The sequence below is a fragment of the Phodopus roborovskii genome, unplaced genomic scaffold (genome assembly GCF_943737965.1).
Source record: "Phodopus roborovskii unplaced genomic scaffold, PHOROB, whole genome shotgun sequence".
Lineage (NCBI taxonomy): Eukaryota > Metazoa > Chordata > Mammalia > Rodentia > Cricetidae > Phodopus > Phodopus roborovskii.
This window is the reverse complement of record NW_026126434.1, coordinates 27,245,586-27,262,250: the sequence shown is the minus strand read 5'-3', so window position 1 is coordinate 27,262,250 and position 16,665 is coordinate 27,245,586. Positions and strand designations below refer to the sequence as shown.

The 16,665-nt window shown below is 45.2% G+C and overlaps 1 protein-coding gene across 3 annotated transcripts in view; it reads right to left on the bottom strand.

Annotated features, from left to right (window-relative positions):
• The window catches only part of Slc26a8 (solute carrier family 26 member 8), a 44,163-nt gene extending 27,498 nt beyond the window's left edge, over positions 1-16,665 (bottom strand). For 2 of the 3 annotated variants that reach the window (XM_051187108.1, XM_051187110.1), the window contains exons 1-6: positions 16,472-16,665; positions 7,628-7,767; positions 5,867-5,983; positions 4,727-4,908; positions 2,482-2,646; positions 815-964 (exon numbers count right to left, since the gene is read on the bottom strand). In XM_051187108.1, coding sequence (XP_051043065.1) covers positions 815-964; positions 2,482-2,646; positions 4,727-4,908; positions 5,867-5,983; positions 7,628-7,767; positions 16,472-16,653 — 936 coding nt within the window. In that variant the 5' untranslated portion in view covers positions 16,654-16,665. The remainder of the gene's footprint in view (positions 1-814; positions 965-2,481; positions 2,647-4,726; positions 4,909-5,866; positions 5,984-7,627; positions 7,768-16,471) is intronic. The other variant, XM_051187109.1, reaches the window with a different exon arrangement.

Here is a 16,665-nt window from a genome sequence, read left to right as displayed (position 1 = left end):
TGCTCGGCATACACATAAGAATAATAAATTAAAAAAATAAAATAAAAATAGAGTATTTTGTAGTCAGGTGTGATAGCACATGGCTGGAGTCCCAGCACTTGAGAAGCTAAGGCAGGGGGACTGTTAATGAATTTGAGGCCAGTCTGGGCTACACATCGATGCTCTATTTCAAAATACCAGTGAGAAGGGGTGAGGGAAGGAGTAAGGGAGGGAGGGAAGGGAGGAGAGAGACAGAGAGCAGAGAGACAGAACTTTACAAAAATAGCATACATTAAAAACTGTTTTCAGGGGACTGAAGAGAGGGCTCAGTGGTTAAGAGCACTGGCTGCTCTTGCAGAAGGCCTGGGTTCAATGCCCATTACCTACATGGCAGCTTACAACCATCTATAACTGCAGATCCAGGGGATCTGATCCCCTTTTCTGACTCCTCAGGCACTAGCATGTGTGCGGTGCCTTGCAAACATACAGTAAAACACTCATGCACATAAAGATAAATAACTCTTAAACAAAACAAAAACCCTGTATCAAGTTTGACCTGACTCAATATGTTTCCTTACAATTCTTTTTAAAAGTGACTTACATTGTTCTTATCTGTGCGTTTGTGTGTATGGTGTATGTATAGAATAATGTTCATGGACCCAGGAGAGGATATCCAGTTCCTGGAGCTGCAATGGGGTCCTACACCTCTGGAGGCAGGTCCTGGGGCCTAACTCAGATCCTCCAGGGGCAGCAAACACTTTTTTCTTTGTGTTTTTTGTTTGTTTTTGTTTTGTTTTTTTTGAGTGTGTATCTGCAGCCACTCATGGACACCTACCAGAAACAGCTCCATGGGGAACTCAATGGGGTACCGGTTGAAGGAAATGCGGATGCACTTGTTGATTCTTAGAGCCACCACAGCAGTGAGGAACAGCAGGATGCTGGTGGAGTTGGCTTTGGGGAGAGCTATGCAGTAGTTGATTATGTTCTGAAAGAAGAAGACATTGCGGAGGCTTCCTTAGGGACGTCGTGGTGGCCAACATCTAAAAGCAGGCATTCTCCTCAGATTCAGGGGCAGAGAAGAGCTGCTGGGCTCCGCTGGAACACTGAGGGCAGGGGTGAGGGCTGTGTGGTTTGGGTAGCTTTTCTCCATATAGGGATTGAATTTAGGGCCTCACTTGTGTTGGGAAAGTGCTCCTCCCCTGAACTACATTTCAGAGAGCCCTCTATTTTATTCCTTCGACACAAGGTCTCATTAGATTGCCCATGCTGGCCCTGAACTCATCTTGTAGCACAAACAGGCTTTGAATTTGAGATCTTCCTGCCACAACCTCCCAAATGAGTGAGATTACAAGCCTGAGCCACCAGATTTACTTGGCTTGATATGTTTTGTTTTTATTTTGGTTTTTAAAGCAAAGAGTAGACATTCAAGAAAGGTAATAAAGTTGAATAAGGAGAGAATACTTTATATGTCTCATTGTAAGGGAGAGGACTCAGGAATCTATCTTGGGGGGTTCGAGATTCCTGGCTGGCCCGGAACTTGCTATATAAAAAAGTGTGGCCCCAAAATTACAGAGATCTGCCTGCCTCTGCCTCCTGAGTATAAGAGTTCTTTCTATTTGTTAACCTATCCACTATTATTTTTCAGGCTATGTCTGTTCTTTAGCTGAACTTCTGTTTCAGTTTTGCATCCAGGAGCTACTCAAACCCTCTGTGTATTTAGGATACAAGTGATAGGGAGAGCTATGAAATAGTAACTTCATAACAAAATTTATTTATTTACTTATTTTATTTTTACATTTAGTTCCTTATGAATGTGTACGTGTATATGTATATACACAAATTTTGGTAGTCCATTCTCTCCTTCCAGTAGGCAGGTTACAGAGATGCAGCTCAGGTTTACATACTTGCTGGCAGTCAACTTTACCAGCTGAGTCATGACACTGACCACAGGGCCAATGTTTTTTTTTTTCTTCTTCTTCTTCTTTCTTTTTTTGGACAGGGTTTCTCTATGGATCCCTGGCTGTCCTAGAACTCACTTTGTAGACCAGGCTAGCTCTAAACTCAGAGATCCACCTGCCTCTGCCTCCCGAGTGTTAGAGTTAAAGGTTTGAGCCACTACTACCCTGCTCCACGGACAAATTTTAATGCAAACCATCTAGCTTAAAAGGCTGAGCTGAGCCAGGCAGTGGTGGTGCATGCCTTTAATCCCAACACTCAGGAGGCAGAGGCAGGTGGATCTCTGTGAGTTCGGGGCCAGCCTGATCTACAAAGCTACACAGAGAAACCCTGTCTTGAAAAACAAACAAAAAAAAGTTGTTGTATGTGAGTACATGTTCCAGCCCTCCTATAGATGAGCAAGACCCTGAATCTACAAGAGGTGGAGTTACTTCTGGGTCCCTCTTATCCTTCTGACACAGCAGAAGTTTGTCTACTTGGGCCTACTTTCCTTTCTAAGCCAGAAGAGGGGTGCATGAACTCTGGGAGAGGTTTGGGGTTACTCACATAGAAGAAGGAGATGGGACCAGCGTGGAAACTGACCATAATCCCAAAGATGCATGTCATCTGGGCCAATATGATATGTAGTGCCACAGCAGCTAGGTAAGCACTGACTGCAGCCTCCGGAAGGTATGTGGCCACAAAGCCCATCCCCAACATACCCATTGACAGCTGTGGGGGTTGGAAGAAAAAAAAAACAAAAACACAGAGACTCAGGTCATCCTGCCAGCTAGTTTTATATCACCTTGAAATAGGCTAGAGTCCTCTGAGAGGAAGGAGCCTCAGTTGAGAAAATGACACAATTGAGAAGATGATGGGGGATGTCCTTCTGTATATATGTTTCTCTCATTGCCCAGTAGCCAGGCAGGAAGCGTTGCCGGGGCTACCAGACTAGCAGAATTCTGGGGAAAAGAACATGGAGAAAAGCTGCCAGGGAGATCCCATGTAGCCACCAGAGGAGCAACAGGTTTGGGCATTCTCCAGTAAGATGAGGCCATGTAGAGATACACAGAGTAGTAGTTATGGGTTAATAATTAAGAGAGAGCTAGCCAATGAGAAGCCTGAGCCGTTGGGCAAACAGTTTATGTTTAATCTAAGCCTCAGTGTGTTCACTTGGGACTGAAGGGCAGCGGGGCTTGGCGGAACAGAAACTTCCGTTCATAGTAAGAGCTAGTTGTAAGCAAGCCTGTTGGATATTTTCTTATTATTTAGTGATTGATGTGGAAGACACAGCCCATGGTGGGAGGTGCCATCCCTGGTCTGGTGGCCCTGGGTTCTATAAGAAAGTAGGCTGAGCAAGCCATGAGGAGACTCCTCCATGGCCTCTGTGTCAGCTCCTGCCTCCAGGTTCCTGCCCTGCTTGAGTTCCTGCCTTCACTTTACTTCAATACTGAACTGTTCTATGGAACTGTGACTGAAATAAAACCCTTTCTTCCCCAAGGTGCATCTATCATGGTGTTTCATCACAGCAACAGTAGCCCTAACTTATAGTCATCAAGTCAGCAATACCATCAATCTGACCCCTCAGGAGCCCCATGGGTCTGCTCAGAAAAGACCAGGGGTGCCTTGGAGAACTCGCCAGGCTCTCTTTCCCCAGTGAATGAGGATCCTTGGGTGTTGACTCAGAGGCTCCCAGCAAGCACCAGCCCACACCCTTCTTTGTCTTCTGAAACATTGGAAGCTGTTAGGTTCTTTCCCTGGACTATCTGCCCTCTAGATGGACTGACAGGCTCGAGGCACATCTTTTCCAAAGGTTTTGGGTCTGAGCCCCTCTTGCCTCTGTGAGGAATGTGCTCTTTCAAAAAGGAAACTACAGCAAAGAAGGACTAAGAAGGAGACTGTGGTGCACATCTGAGGTTCAGTACTCAGGAGGTGGAGGCAGGAGGGTCAGTAGTTCAAGGTCATCTTTGACTATATAGTGAGTTCAAGACTAGCCTGGGTTATGTGAGACCCTGTCCCAAAACAAGCAAACAAACCCGAGTGCCACATCAAACTTCCTGGCCTTGTGATTCCTGTGTATTGAGAATGATTCACCAGGGGAGGCTGTGGTGGTGCATGCCTTTTTTTTTTTTTTTTTTTTTTTTTTTAAGAGATTTACTTATTATATGTACAGTGTTCAGCCTGCATGTATGCCTGCTGTTGCCAGAAGAGGGCAATTTGTGTGTACCTTGTGTCTGTTGTGTCCAGAAGAGGACTTCGGATTCTCTGGAGCTGGAGATATACATGGTTGCGAGCTGCCACGTGGGCGCTAGCAATCAAACCTGAACCTTCTGCAAGAGCAGCAAGTGCTCTCACCACTGAGCCACCTTTTCGCCTCATGCAGAAGCCTGCCATTTTCATTGAAATTTCCTAGGGGAAACCAGATGTTTTTGGGGGTGCTCAGAGAGAAATCACTGTGACTGCAGACACATCAGTTACAGAGGGGCCTCTTATAACAGCTGAGTCAGTCACTGTGCTACTGTGACCAAATGCCCAGCGCAGCTTGGTAGCAGGAGCATGCAAATGGCGTTCCCTGCCCACTCACATCCCACAGAACAGGAAGCAAAGAGCGGGCAGGAAGTGGGACTGGCTGGCAAAACCTCCAGGCCTGCCCAGGAGCCCAATTCCTCCATGGGGCTCTGTCTTCTAAAGGTTTCAGAGCCTTCCAAAATAGTGCCACCTGCTGGGGACCAAGTGTCCCCTTGAGGGAGTCTACGAGGGAGCTTTTCACATTCAGGCCCGCTCTTTAATAACTCAGAGACTCAGAGCCTACCTGAATAATTCCAGTCAGGAATGTCGTGGTTGCCACTATGCTTAAGGACCCATTATAGTTCACATAGAAGGTCGGCTGAGAAAAGTCGTCCTTGACAAACGTTCCCATGATCAGGTGGCCATTGTTGAACGGCCTCTCCTTCAGAACATTGATCATCAGAGCGCTCACAAGGAAGAAGGGGCCTGAGGGAGAAGTTTGAGAGATAGACAACAAGTCTAGAAAAACTGAATTATTATTATTATTTTTAAAAGAACTATGGTTGGTTCCATTCTCTTTTTATTTTATTTATTTATTTACTATGTACAGTGCTCTGTCTGCTTGCATGCCCAGATCTCATTACAGATGGTTGTGAGCCACCGTGTAGTTGCTGGGCATTGAACTCAGTACCTCTGGAAGAGCAGCCAGCGCTCTTTACCTCTGAGCCATCTCTTCAACCCCTGGGTTATTATCGTTGTTGTTTAACACATTATTGAGAAGGAAAAGAAGACGAGAATGGGGGCTCCACAGGTTTAGAGCTGGTGGTCCAGGAGTTTTATCTCTTTGCACCGTGGGCATAGAGACTGTGATTCAAGCACAGACTGACTGGAAGTTACCGTCAGGCTTAGCCACCAGGCCTGCACCCAAAGACTCAGTTAAAAGAGGATGGAGGGCTGGAGAAATGGCTCAGCGGTAAGAGCACTGGCTGCTCCCTTCCAGGGGTCCCATTCCCAGCAACCATCCGTAATGACATCTGGCATGCAGGCATACACACAGGCAGAGCACTGTATATGTAATAAGTAAATAAATCTTTAAAAATAAAATAAAATAAAAGATCATGGAACCAGGCATGGTGGCACACACCTTTAACCCCAGCACTCACGAGGCAGAGACCTCTGTGAAGTTGAGTTCAACCTGGTCTACATGGCAAGTTTTAGATTAGCCAGAGGTACACAGTGAGACCCTGTCCAAAGCTGGGGGAGGAGAGGGAAGGTTGTCGTCAGCTCTGGAGAAGACATAGGAAAGAATGCTAAATGGTCACTTCCAGGAGGGTGCAGTGGGATCCTCTCCAAAGAGCATTTTTTGACTTCTATGAAGGTCTGCTTGGATTCACTGAATAACTGCCATATCATCTAGCTCCTGTGGCCCCAGCATTGGACTCACCGATGGACATTTGATGACATGATCCAAATATTACATAAATGACTGAAGAGCAGAAAGCAGCATAAGTGACGTTGAGGGGAGGAATCAGTTGCCTTGTCAGCAAACTAAGTGTCAGGCCTGAAAAGCAAAATAACTTAGTTGAGCTAATACAGTAGTTTGACTTTAGACATTACCATAAGCTGGGTGGTGGTGGTGCATGCCTTTAATCCCAGCACTGGGGAGGCAGAGGCAGAGGCAGGTCAATCTCTGTGAGTTTGAGGCCAGCCTGGCCTACAGAGTTTCAGGACAGTCAGGGCTGTTATTCAAAGAAACTGTCTCCAAAAAAAAAAAAAAAAACAAAAAACAAAAAACAAAAAAAAACCAACAAACAAGAAAAGAGTTATCTTATATAGAAATGGCTATGAATGCTTAGACCCTCTATACAGTGTCTCCAAGAGGCCTGGGCTGGGGGCTGGACAGATGGATAAGCAGTGTAGAGCACTTGCTTCTCAGGGCCTGGGTTTGGCTTCCAGCACCAAGGTTTGGCAGCAGACAGCCCCATGTAACTCCAATTCCAAGGGACTGGGTGCCTCTGGCCTCTGAGGGCACCTGTACTAACATGTACACATACATAGACATACATAAATAAAAGTAATAAGAAGGAAAAAGGGCAACCCTGGGAATCCTCCAGGGCCAAAGACAGAGATGGAGAACAAGGGAGAAATCACACAAAACTCAACTTGCCTTCATTTTGCCAGGCGCAGTCTGTCTTCTATACGCTAACCACCCCAATGTCTTGTCTTAGTATTCCTATACAAGGCTTTAGAAATACTTATTTATGGCTGAGTGTGGTGGCACAGGCACATGGATTTCTGTGAGTTCAAGTTAAATCTGGTTTATATAATGAGCTCCTAGTCTCTAGGTAGAGCGACCTTATCTAAAACAACAACAAAATTCTTATTTATTATGGAGTGTGTGTGTGTGTGTGTGTGTGTGTGTGTGTGTGTGTATGTATGTACAACTTCATAGAATTGGCTCTTTCCTTATATCTTTCCATAGGTTCTGAGGCCTGAACTCAGATCATCAGGCTTTCATCCCCAGGCAGCAAGCTCTCTCCAAGCTGAGCTATATCCCTAGTCCTTTGTCTGTTGTGGAATATTAATTATCTGGGCAAAGGTTGCTACATTTGTTTATGCTGTGGAATGTTGCCTTAACTATGTGAAGATGTGTTATATTTGTTTCTGCTGCCTTTGTTAATGACATAAAGATGTGTTACATTTGTTTGTGCTGCATGTGTTTAATTATAGAAAGATGTGTTACATGTTTCACCTTGCCTATCTAAGGCACTTGATTAATCTAATAAAAAGCTAAACATCTGCCAGGCTGTGGTAGCTCACCCTTTTAATCCCAGCACTTGGGAGGCAGAGGCAGGTGGATCTCTGTGAGTTCAGAGCTCTGTGAGTTCGAGGCGAGCCTGATCTACAAAGCTACACAGAGAAACCCTGTCTCGGAGAAGAAGGAAGGAAGGAAGGAAGGAAGGAAGGAAGGAAGGAAGGAAGGAAGGAAGGAACTAAACATCCAATAGCTTGGCAGGAGAAGGATAGGCAGGACTGGCAGACATACAGAATACGTAGGAGAAGAAAGCTAGGCTTGAGAAGGGAATAAAGGAAGAAATGGCGATGGTAAGAATGCCATCCCTGCATTTTCCAGAGCTGCTTGTTCCTGAAAGTGGTTAAGGCCCAGTGGGTCAACTTTGGTAAGAAGGCTTTGGATTGCCCTTACCTTGGGGAACTTGAACAAGACCAACACTTAAACCAGCAAGTAAGTCTCCAAGAAGCCAGTCCTTGAATCGATACAGACACATCCACTCTAGGAAGGGAAAGATCGTAAGCATGCATCGTAGAAACTTGTGCCATGAGCAGCTGGGAGAAAGAAGAACAGAGATTCAATTAGGCTCTCCAGGGAGAATCCCCTGACCAAGCAGGGGGGCCTTATAGTGCATTCCCTTATAGTGCAATTTCTCATCAGCATGGCCAATGTTTTAACATATTGGACTAAAGTATTCTTTGCTGTGGGACTAATTGTCCTGTGTATTTCATAATGTCTCGCATCCCTGGCTTTTATCCACTAGATGTCAGCAGTGTCCTCCCCAGGCTTAGAGAACCAAAGATATTGAGAAATATCCCCTGAAGACAAAACTACAGCAAGAACTGGCAGGGTGTGTCTGGCAAGGACTGAGACTCACATCCAGGGAACAGTCAGTTCTGTGTTTTTATTGTTTGGTGAGAGTCATCAAACTTACCTACTTCCTTTTTTTTTTTTTTTTTTTTTTTTTTTTTTGGTTTTTTGTTTTGTTTTGTTTGTTTGTTTGTTTTACAAGACAGTGTTTCTCTGTCCTGGCTGTCCTGGAACTCACAGAGATCTGTCTGCCTCTGCTTCCTGAGTGCTGGAATTAAAGACTTCTAGTAGAGAATGAACTAGTATCACTGTCTCTTCATAATAACAGTGTTTTGGGGCTGGGAGAATGGCTCCTACATCATTGCCCACAACTATTCTTACCTCCAGTCTCAGGGAATTCAATCCCTCTTCTGGCCTCTACTAGCAGTGCACACACACGGTGCACACACATACATGCAGGCAAAACACTCATACACATTAAAAAGACTAAACAAAGGATAGTGGTGGCATATGCCTGTAATCCCAGCACTTGAGAGGCAGAGGTAGGCAAGATCTCATTGAGTTCAAGGCCAGTCTGATCTACAAAGTGAGTTCCAGGACAGTCAGGGCTACACAGAGAGACCCTGATGGAGGATGTCCTTCTGAATGCTGTGAATATATGTTTCTCTTATTGGTTGATGTTTCTGTCAATGAACAGGCAGGATTTAGCCAGGTGCGAAATCTAATTTGGGAGGGGCGACTGGTGGTAGAGTACTTGCCTAGCATTCATGGAGCCCTGGGCTAAGTCTCCAGCACCACACAGACCAGATTTGGTACATGTGCTGCAGGCCTGTAAATCTCAGTACACGGGAGGTGGGGGCAGGAGAATAAGGTCAAGAGAATATTTGGATACACGGTGACTTTGAAGCTAACCTGGATGACATAACCTGTCTTTAAAAAAGAAAGGAAGAAAGGGAAGGAAGGAATGGAGGAAGAAAGAGAGGGAGGGAGGGAGAAAAACATTGCCAGGTATGTTGGTACACTTTAATTCTAGCACTCAGCAGACAGGCTGGCAGAGTTCAAAGCCAGACTAGTCTACAAGGGGAGTTCCATGCTGCCAAGGCCTGTCTCAAAACACCAGCCAACCAACAAACAAAACACACAGCACTGCCACCACCACCAAAATAGAAATAAATTCATGGTCTGAAATGTTAGTGTGAAAAGCTGTGCACAGTGGCACATACATGCAGTCCCAGCTACTGCAGAGGCTGAGGCAGGGGGATGACTCAAGCCTATGAACCAGCCTGAACAGCATAATGACACCTTCAGGTCCTCTAGAGCTGTGGTTCTCACCCTTCCTAATTCTGGGACCCTTTAATACAGTTCCTCACGCTGTGATGACCCCACAACCATGAAATAATTTTCATTGCTACTTCATAATTGTGTACTTGCTACTGTTATAATTGTAATGTAAATATCTGTGTTTTCCGGTGGTCTTAGGTGACCCTGTGAAAATGCTGTTTGACACCCCACCCCCAGGGGTCAGGACCCACAGGTTGAAAGGGCCACAATCTACTGAGGGGTAAAAAACAGTTTGGCTTTAAATTGCCTTTTGCCGTTTATGCTTTGGCACGGACTGGCGGCAGGTTGGATGGTTTTCCTCATGTACACATTGGGCTAGACGACAGATTTGACTATAACAACAAATATAACTTTAGCATGTGTACCACTAAAGCATGTGCTCAGAAAAGAGGCAATTCCATGTATTTAAACATTTTTAGATTTATTTATTTTATGTGTGTGAGTGCTTTGCCTGTATGTATGTATTGCACCATGTGCATACAGTGCCCAAGGACATCAGAAGAGGGCATTGGGTCCCCTGGAACTGGAGTTATGGACAGTTATGAACGACCATGTGAGTGATGGGATTGGAATTTGGGTACTCTCCAAGAGCAACAAGTGCTCTTAATTGCTGAGCATCTGTCCAGCCCTGGTCCCATGTATTTGTCTTGCATGACATAAGCATCTCTAAGATACATGAGTAGGAATGACTTTCCCAAAGTCATGAGCAGAGTTGGGTCAGGAAGTCATGTATCCTGATGCCTAGCTCAGTGTTCTAGCCTTTCTGTAGTTTATAAACTCTGAGGCCCCTGCTGACAGATGCTCCATTATGCAAGGCCACTGGTTTGGGAGGAACTTTGAGTTGCTATTTTCATGTAGGTTGCTGGGTTTGAGGTAGGTGTACCATCATCATCAGAGAAAATGGTCTGCATGTACCTGCTCTAAACCCAGAACACGGGACCCGGGCAACCTGTCCCTTCACCTGGTGCAGTGTCCCCTCCCGGACATGTGCATCTGGCTAAAGACCACTAACCCTGCAGAGTCATCGGGTCTCTGGCATCAGGGAAAATTGAAGTGGACATGGAATGAAGAGGGTCTGAGCTACACAGAGCCAAGGAGGGAGACAGATGGATGGAAAGCTGGAGCTGATGGGGGAAAGCCTGATGTATGTAATGGTGGCATCTTAAGTGAGAAAGGTGGGCCAGGGACTTGGGGAGGATGAAGACCTGAGTGTGAATTTTGAGGACGAGCGTGAAAGCCAGACACATAGTGTAAGAGTTTGTAATCCCGGGGAGCCGGGGTGGGAAGTGGGGGAGTGGGAAAAGGACCCTCAGAAGCAAAGCAGCCAGCAAGTCTGGCTTGTGCAGTGGAAAATGAAGACATATGGTATCTCTAAGGAGGGGGAAGGTAAGGACCAATACCCAGGGTTGTTATCGGACTACACATACACACAAACATGCATACACGCACACACGTATGCACGCATACACACCAAGGAATGTGTGTGGCCTGCTGACACACATCTGTATTACTAGCACTTGGGAGGCAGAGAATCAGAAGATCAGTAGCTCAGGGTCATCCTTAGCTACACAGTAAATTTGAGAGCAACCTGAGCTACATGAGACCCTGTCTCAAACAAACAAGAGAGTGAGGAATATAATAGTTGGTAGGAAAACACAGAGGGCATTTTGACATAAAAGGGGACATGGGTAGTTGTGAAGAAGAGGAAAGAAGAAAGATGTTTTTCTGCAGAAACGAAGAGATAGGGTTAATAGGGGTTATTTTATTTACTAAAAATGTTTCTCAAGACCAGGAAACCAAAACCACTTATCTAGTGTTTACTATTTCCGAGACATTTTTAAAAATCCTTTAACCCCTTTAATAGATCCGAAGCAGGTGCCATCATCACTTCCATGGCACAGGAGAGCTAGATAAGTTACCTACAGCCACACAGCTGGGCAGGAAGCACGAGACAAGAGCCATGCCCTCAGTGTCCCACTGTGTGCAGTACCCTGCTGGCCGAGATTGCTTGTTAAAATCCAGAAGAGGCTGAAACTGTGTTCTAGAAGTGGAAATATGAAGAGAAGAGAAAGAAAAAAAATGTAAGCAATAAAAGAAAAGATTTTAAAAATAGAAACTGGCATATGAGGTTGATCCAGCTGTGACTTCTGTCACTCCATTGATCGCCAACATTGATTTGGCGGATCTGGCTGGCTAAGCGGGTGTCCCCTTCTTCCCTCACCGCTCCATGTGCATCCCTAGAGGAGGACTGGTCTTCGTCAAGGATATATTAGTAGCTGAGATGTGCTGCTAGAACCTCCAAATAGAAACTGAGGCTCAGTGCATGTATAAAAGCCACATGAAGGGCTGGAAAGATAGCGCAGAGGTTAAGAGCATGGAACAGTCTTGCAGAGGACCAGAGTTCAGTTCCCAGCACCTTTGTCAGGAAGCTCACAACTGCCTATGCTCCAGCTCCAGACAACCTAACATCCTCTTCTGGCCCTCATGGGCAGCTGCACATACGTGGCAAATATGCATACAAATACATACACATAAATAAAATAGACACACACACACAAGCATGCAGTATTTTACAGACAGGGTCTCATGATGTACCCCTGGCTGGCTTGGAACTCTCTGGAGAACAATTGGGAGTCTTTGCCCGCTGAGGGCTAGGCTTGAAGGCATGTACTACCATACCCAGACCTTTAAAAAAATGCCCACAGGAAGCAGAATTGTCTTTTAAGTGTCTAGATAGAATGTTGGAGCAGGTAGATGCCAGATAGGTTGAAATAGCCTTGATAATAATTGTTTACAAGGTTAATTAAAGTCATGAGAAGACTATCACTTTGCACCTGCCCAGGGCCTTGCACCTGCCCAGGGCCTTGCACCTGCCCAGGGTCTTGCCCCTGCTCTGGGGGGAAATGTCTCTTTTGACACACATTCCCTTTTGTTGCTCGAGGCGGAAGAAGTCAGGGTAGTGACACAGAAACAGGGAGGGGACATCCAACTGCACCTTGCACAAGGCAGGATATGAATAAAGGGAGTGAAACTTCTGAAGTGGAGGTGTAGGGGACTTTGCTATCAGCAACTGCAGGCCTGATTGTGAAAGACAAGCAGGGGCTGAGGGGCAGATAAGGCCAGATGTGGGGGAGGACAGCTGGAGTAATGAGAGCTGATGTAGGGCTCTTCAGCCCTGTGGTCTTATGCAGAATTTGAGGTGAATGTGATTGTGGGGGCTAGAGAGTCATTATTTTCACTAATTTCTGGCTGAAATTTCATATTTCCTTTAATTATGGTTTTTTGTTTGTTTTGAGGCATCTTGCTCATGACAATCCTGCCTCAGCCTCCCTGGGTTTATGGGCATGTGCCACCATGAATGGCTCCTTCAATTATGAATATTGATTACAAACTGAAGTAGAAGCTCAAGAACTGAATGCTATAACCACAATATTACTATTGCTATAGATCTCCTGAAATGATATTTACATTCCTTATTTCCTTAAAACTATGGTTTTTAGTATGGTAGTTACTAGATCCATAGATAGATACATAAACGTGATTTTGTTTGTTTTGAGACGGGGTTTCTCTATGTAGGCTGGGCCACCCTAAAACTCACTCTGTAGACCAGGCTGGCCTCGAACTCACAGATCTGCCTGCCCCTGCCTCCTGAGTGCTGGGATTAAAGGAGTGCGCCACCACCCCCCAGCTCAATAGATTTTAATGCGACTGTTTCTCCTTATAATTTTATGTTGTTTTATACTACTAAATTCCTGGGCACAGAGATGATTTAAGCAGTTGAGAGTTCAAGACCAGCCTGGGCAACCTAGCAAGACACTGGCTGCTCTTTCTGAGGTCCAGGGTTTGGTCCCCAGCTCCACATGGCAGCTCACAACTGTCTGTCCATAACTGTAGTTCCAGGGGATCTGATACTTCCCCCTCCACAGGTACCTGCACTCACATGTACAAACCCACATACAGAAGCACACACCTACACATAGTTCAAAATAATAAAAAATGTTTTGTTTGTTTGTTTTCTAAGACAGGGTTTCTCTGTGTAACCCTGGCTGTCTAGGAACCCACTCTATAGATCAGGTTGGCCTAGAACTCACAGAGATCTGCCTGCCTCTGCCTCCCCAAAATAAATATTCTTAAAAGGCTCTAATGGAGGGAAATGACAATTTACAGAGTTAAAAAAATGTACAAATCATTATATAAGAACTGAATATCCAGAATATTTAAAGAAATCCTCTAACTCATCCAGGTGGTGGTGGCACACACCCTTAATCCCAGCACTTGGGAGGCTGAGTTTGAGGCCAGCTTGGTCTACAGGGCAAGTTCTGCAACAGCCAAAGCTACCAAAAACACCCTGTCTCAAAACAAAACAACAATAACAACAACAAATCACCCAACTCAATGATAAAAAAAGGTAAAAGAAGTGATGATACAAAAGTGGCCAATACACACAGGAAAAAAGTTGCTCATATCTTCATGAGAAAAACATGGACCAAAACAAAACAAAACAAAAACACAGAGACACCACCTCATACCTGCTAAAATGGGGCTAATTCAAAAGACAGAAGGGAAATTTTGGAGAGTGCAGAAAACTAGAATCCTTATACACTTCTAGGGGGAATGTAAACCAGTGCCAGCATTATAGAGATCAATGTGTGCCAGCTCCTCAAAAGTCAATGAGTGAGATAGAGTATGCCTATAATCCTGCATTCCGGAGGCTGAGGCAGGAGGATAGTGAGTTTGAGCCTAGCCAGGACTAACAGTGAGACCCTATCTCAAAAAAACAAAACAAGAAGCATAAGGCTGGCTTTCAGACCCTCAGTAACATGGAAGAAGAAAGAACCAGGAGGGCAGTGCAGCCTGAAACCAGAAGCTAGGACAGTAGAGACCAAAGGGGTCCCTGCAGCTCACTGCTCAGCCAGCCTAGCTTAATCCAAGAGCTCTCAGTTCAGTGAGAGACCCTGCCTCAAACCTTAAGGTAGAAAGTGATAGAGAGAGATGCTTGACATCAGCCTCTGGCCTCTGTGTGTTTGTGCACACACATGTGTCGCACAGCTGCACATAGAACTGACATATGACCTGAGACTTCTACCCCTAGGCAGGGTCCTGAGAGAATTACAAAAAGGGGTTGGAACAGATCTGTGCCTACATTCACAGCAACATTATTTTCAGAGACTGGAATAACCCAAGTGTCCATCAACAAACCGATGGATAGACAAAGTGTATATGAAACAAAATGAATTATTACTCTGCCATAGAAAAAAGGAAGTGTGCTGGCACTTGTTATAATACAGATGAAACTTGAAAACATGATATTAAATGAAACATGCCAGACACAGAAAGACAAATGCTGTGTGGTTCTGCTTGAATCACAAAGGGCAGGTTAATCTCGAAGGGGCCAGAAATAGAGATGGGGTGAGAGGCAGGGAGTCATTGCTTAATGAGTAGAGTTTCTGTTTGAGGTGATGAAAAAGTTATGCAAACTAACTGTGGTGGTAGTTGCATAATAACAATTATGCCACAAAATCCCACCCTTAAAAATGGTCAAAACAAAGCCAGGTGGTGGTGGTACACACCTTTAATCCCATTACTTGGGAGGCAGTAGTGGCAGGTGGGTCTCAGTGTATTTGAGGACAGCCTAGTGGTCTACAGAACAAGTTCTAGGACAGCCAGGACTATTACACTGAGAAACCCTGACTTGAAAAACAAAACAAAAACAAAAGTAAAACAAAACAAAAAAGGTCAAAACAACCAGCTTGATAGCATATATCTTTTACTATAATTGAAATCCACTCTAGCACATGCCAATCCCTAGTACTAGAGACAGAATGCAAAAGAGCTGGTAGTCGTGGTGCACATCCACAGACCTAGCACTGGGGAGGTGAAGGCAGGAGGAGGGTCAGGACTTCAGGCTAGGCTGGACTACATAGGGAGTGTGAGGCCACACTAGGCTATATGAGACGCTGTCTTGAAGAAAAAGAAAAAAATTAATGAAAATAAATTACTCTGAAAAGATGTCCTTTCACTCTGTTAGTTTGCTAAGAGGTTCATGGCACAGAAACAGGCTGAGAATCCCTTGCTAGTCAGGGTGGGAATTAGAGGTGGTGTGTCCTCTCTGTTGATGGCCAAGATGTGGCCATTAGAAGGATTTCTTTGTTACTATTGCTTAGTCCATCAGAGCTGTCTAACTTTTTGTGGGACTACTAATGGTAGTTGGTGTTTTATTACATTTATTTGGTGTGGGAATAGGAAACAGCTTTGTAGAGGCATTCTCTCTTTCCACCAAGCAGGTCCCAGGAATAGAACTTAGGTCCTCAGGCTTTGCAGCAAGCACCTTTACCTACTGACCTATTTTGCCTGCCTTGATTAAACAATGTATTTATTAAATATCATCCTGAGACACTTTGGGAGGTCTTTATGCCTACAGTGACTGGATTGTGGCTAGTCCTGCAAAGGTTAAGGGCTGAGAGCTTGGTTCCGATGGAGGCCATGTTTGGAAACGACACCTAGTGACTGAGACCTTGGCTGCAGGAGCCCTCATACCTCGATCCATCTCTTCTGGGGGCAGAATTAGCACCACAAGAACAGGCTTTATAAAATGAGCTGCCCTATGTCTTGGCCACTTGGCAGTTATCTTTTCCATTCCTCAGCTACACTGTGACACAGCAGGGTGTCCTCACCAGGATACCAGCACCCATACCATTTGGACCCATTGGCCAAACACACCTTTTATTAGGAAGTTATTCAGCCTTTTGTCTTTTGTTACAGTGGAATACCAGAAAACAGGCTAAAAGACAATGCCAGAGAAGTTGATAATCAGAGACTCTGCAAGACACACACAAATACAGACACAGACACACACACACACAGACACAGACATACAGAGGCACAGACACATGCACATAGACTCACAGAGAGACACAGACAGACAGAAAGACAGGCAGGCCATCGTTTAGGCCAGCAAGCACACAGCCAACAACAACAACAACAACAAAAATCACAGTAAACAGCCTGGTTCTGAGAACAGGAATCCAGAGAAGGAACACAGAGAGAGTCAGGTCAGCTTTTGCTCCTGCCTGGCTTGCTGGCTACTGAGAGGCTGAGGACACGCACCGGCACTGGACATGGTGTTTGAAGGTGGTGATGTTGATGTCCACATTTCCGGAAGAGGTGGCCTTCCTCCTGTGCTCCTGCTGGAAATTCTCCTCATTGTACACGTTTCGCTTGACATCGTATGCAAAGGGGATTTGCCTGTATCTGCTGCCCAAACTCTGGATACTCCTCTCTGTTTGCATCCTTCCTGGATG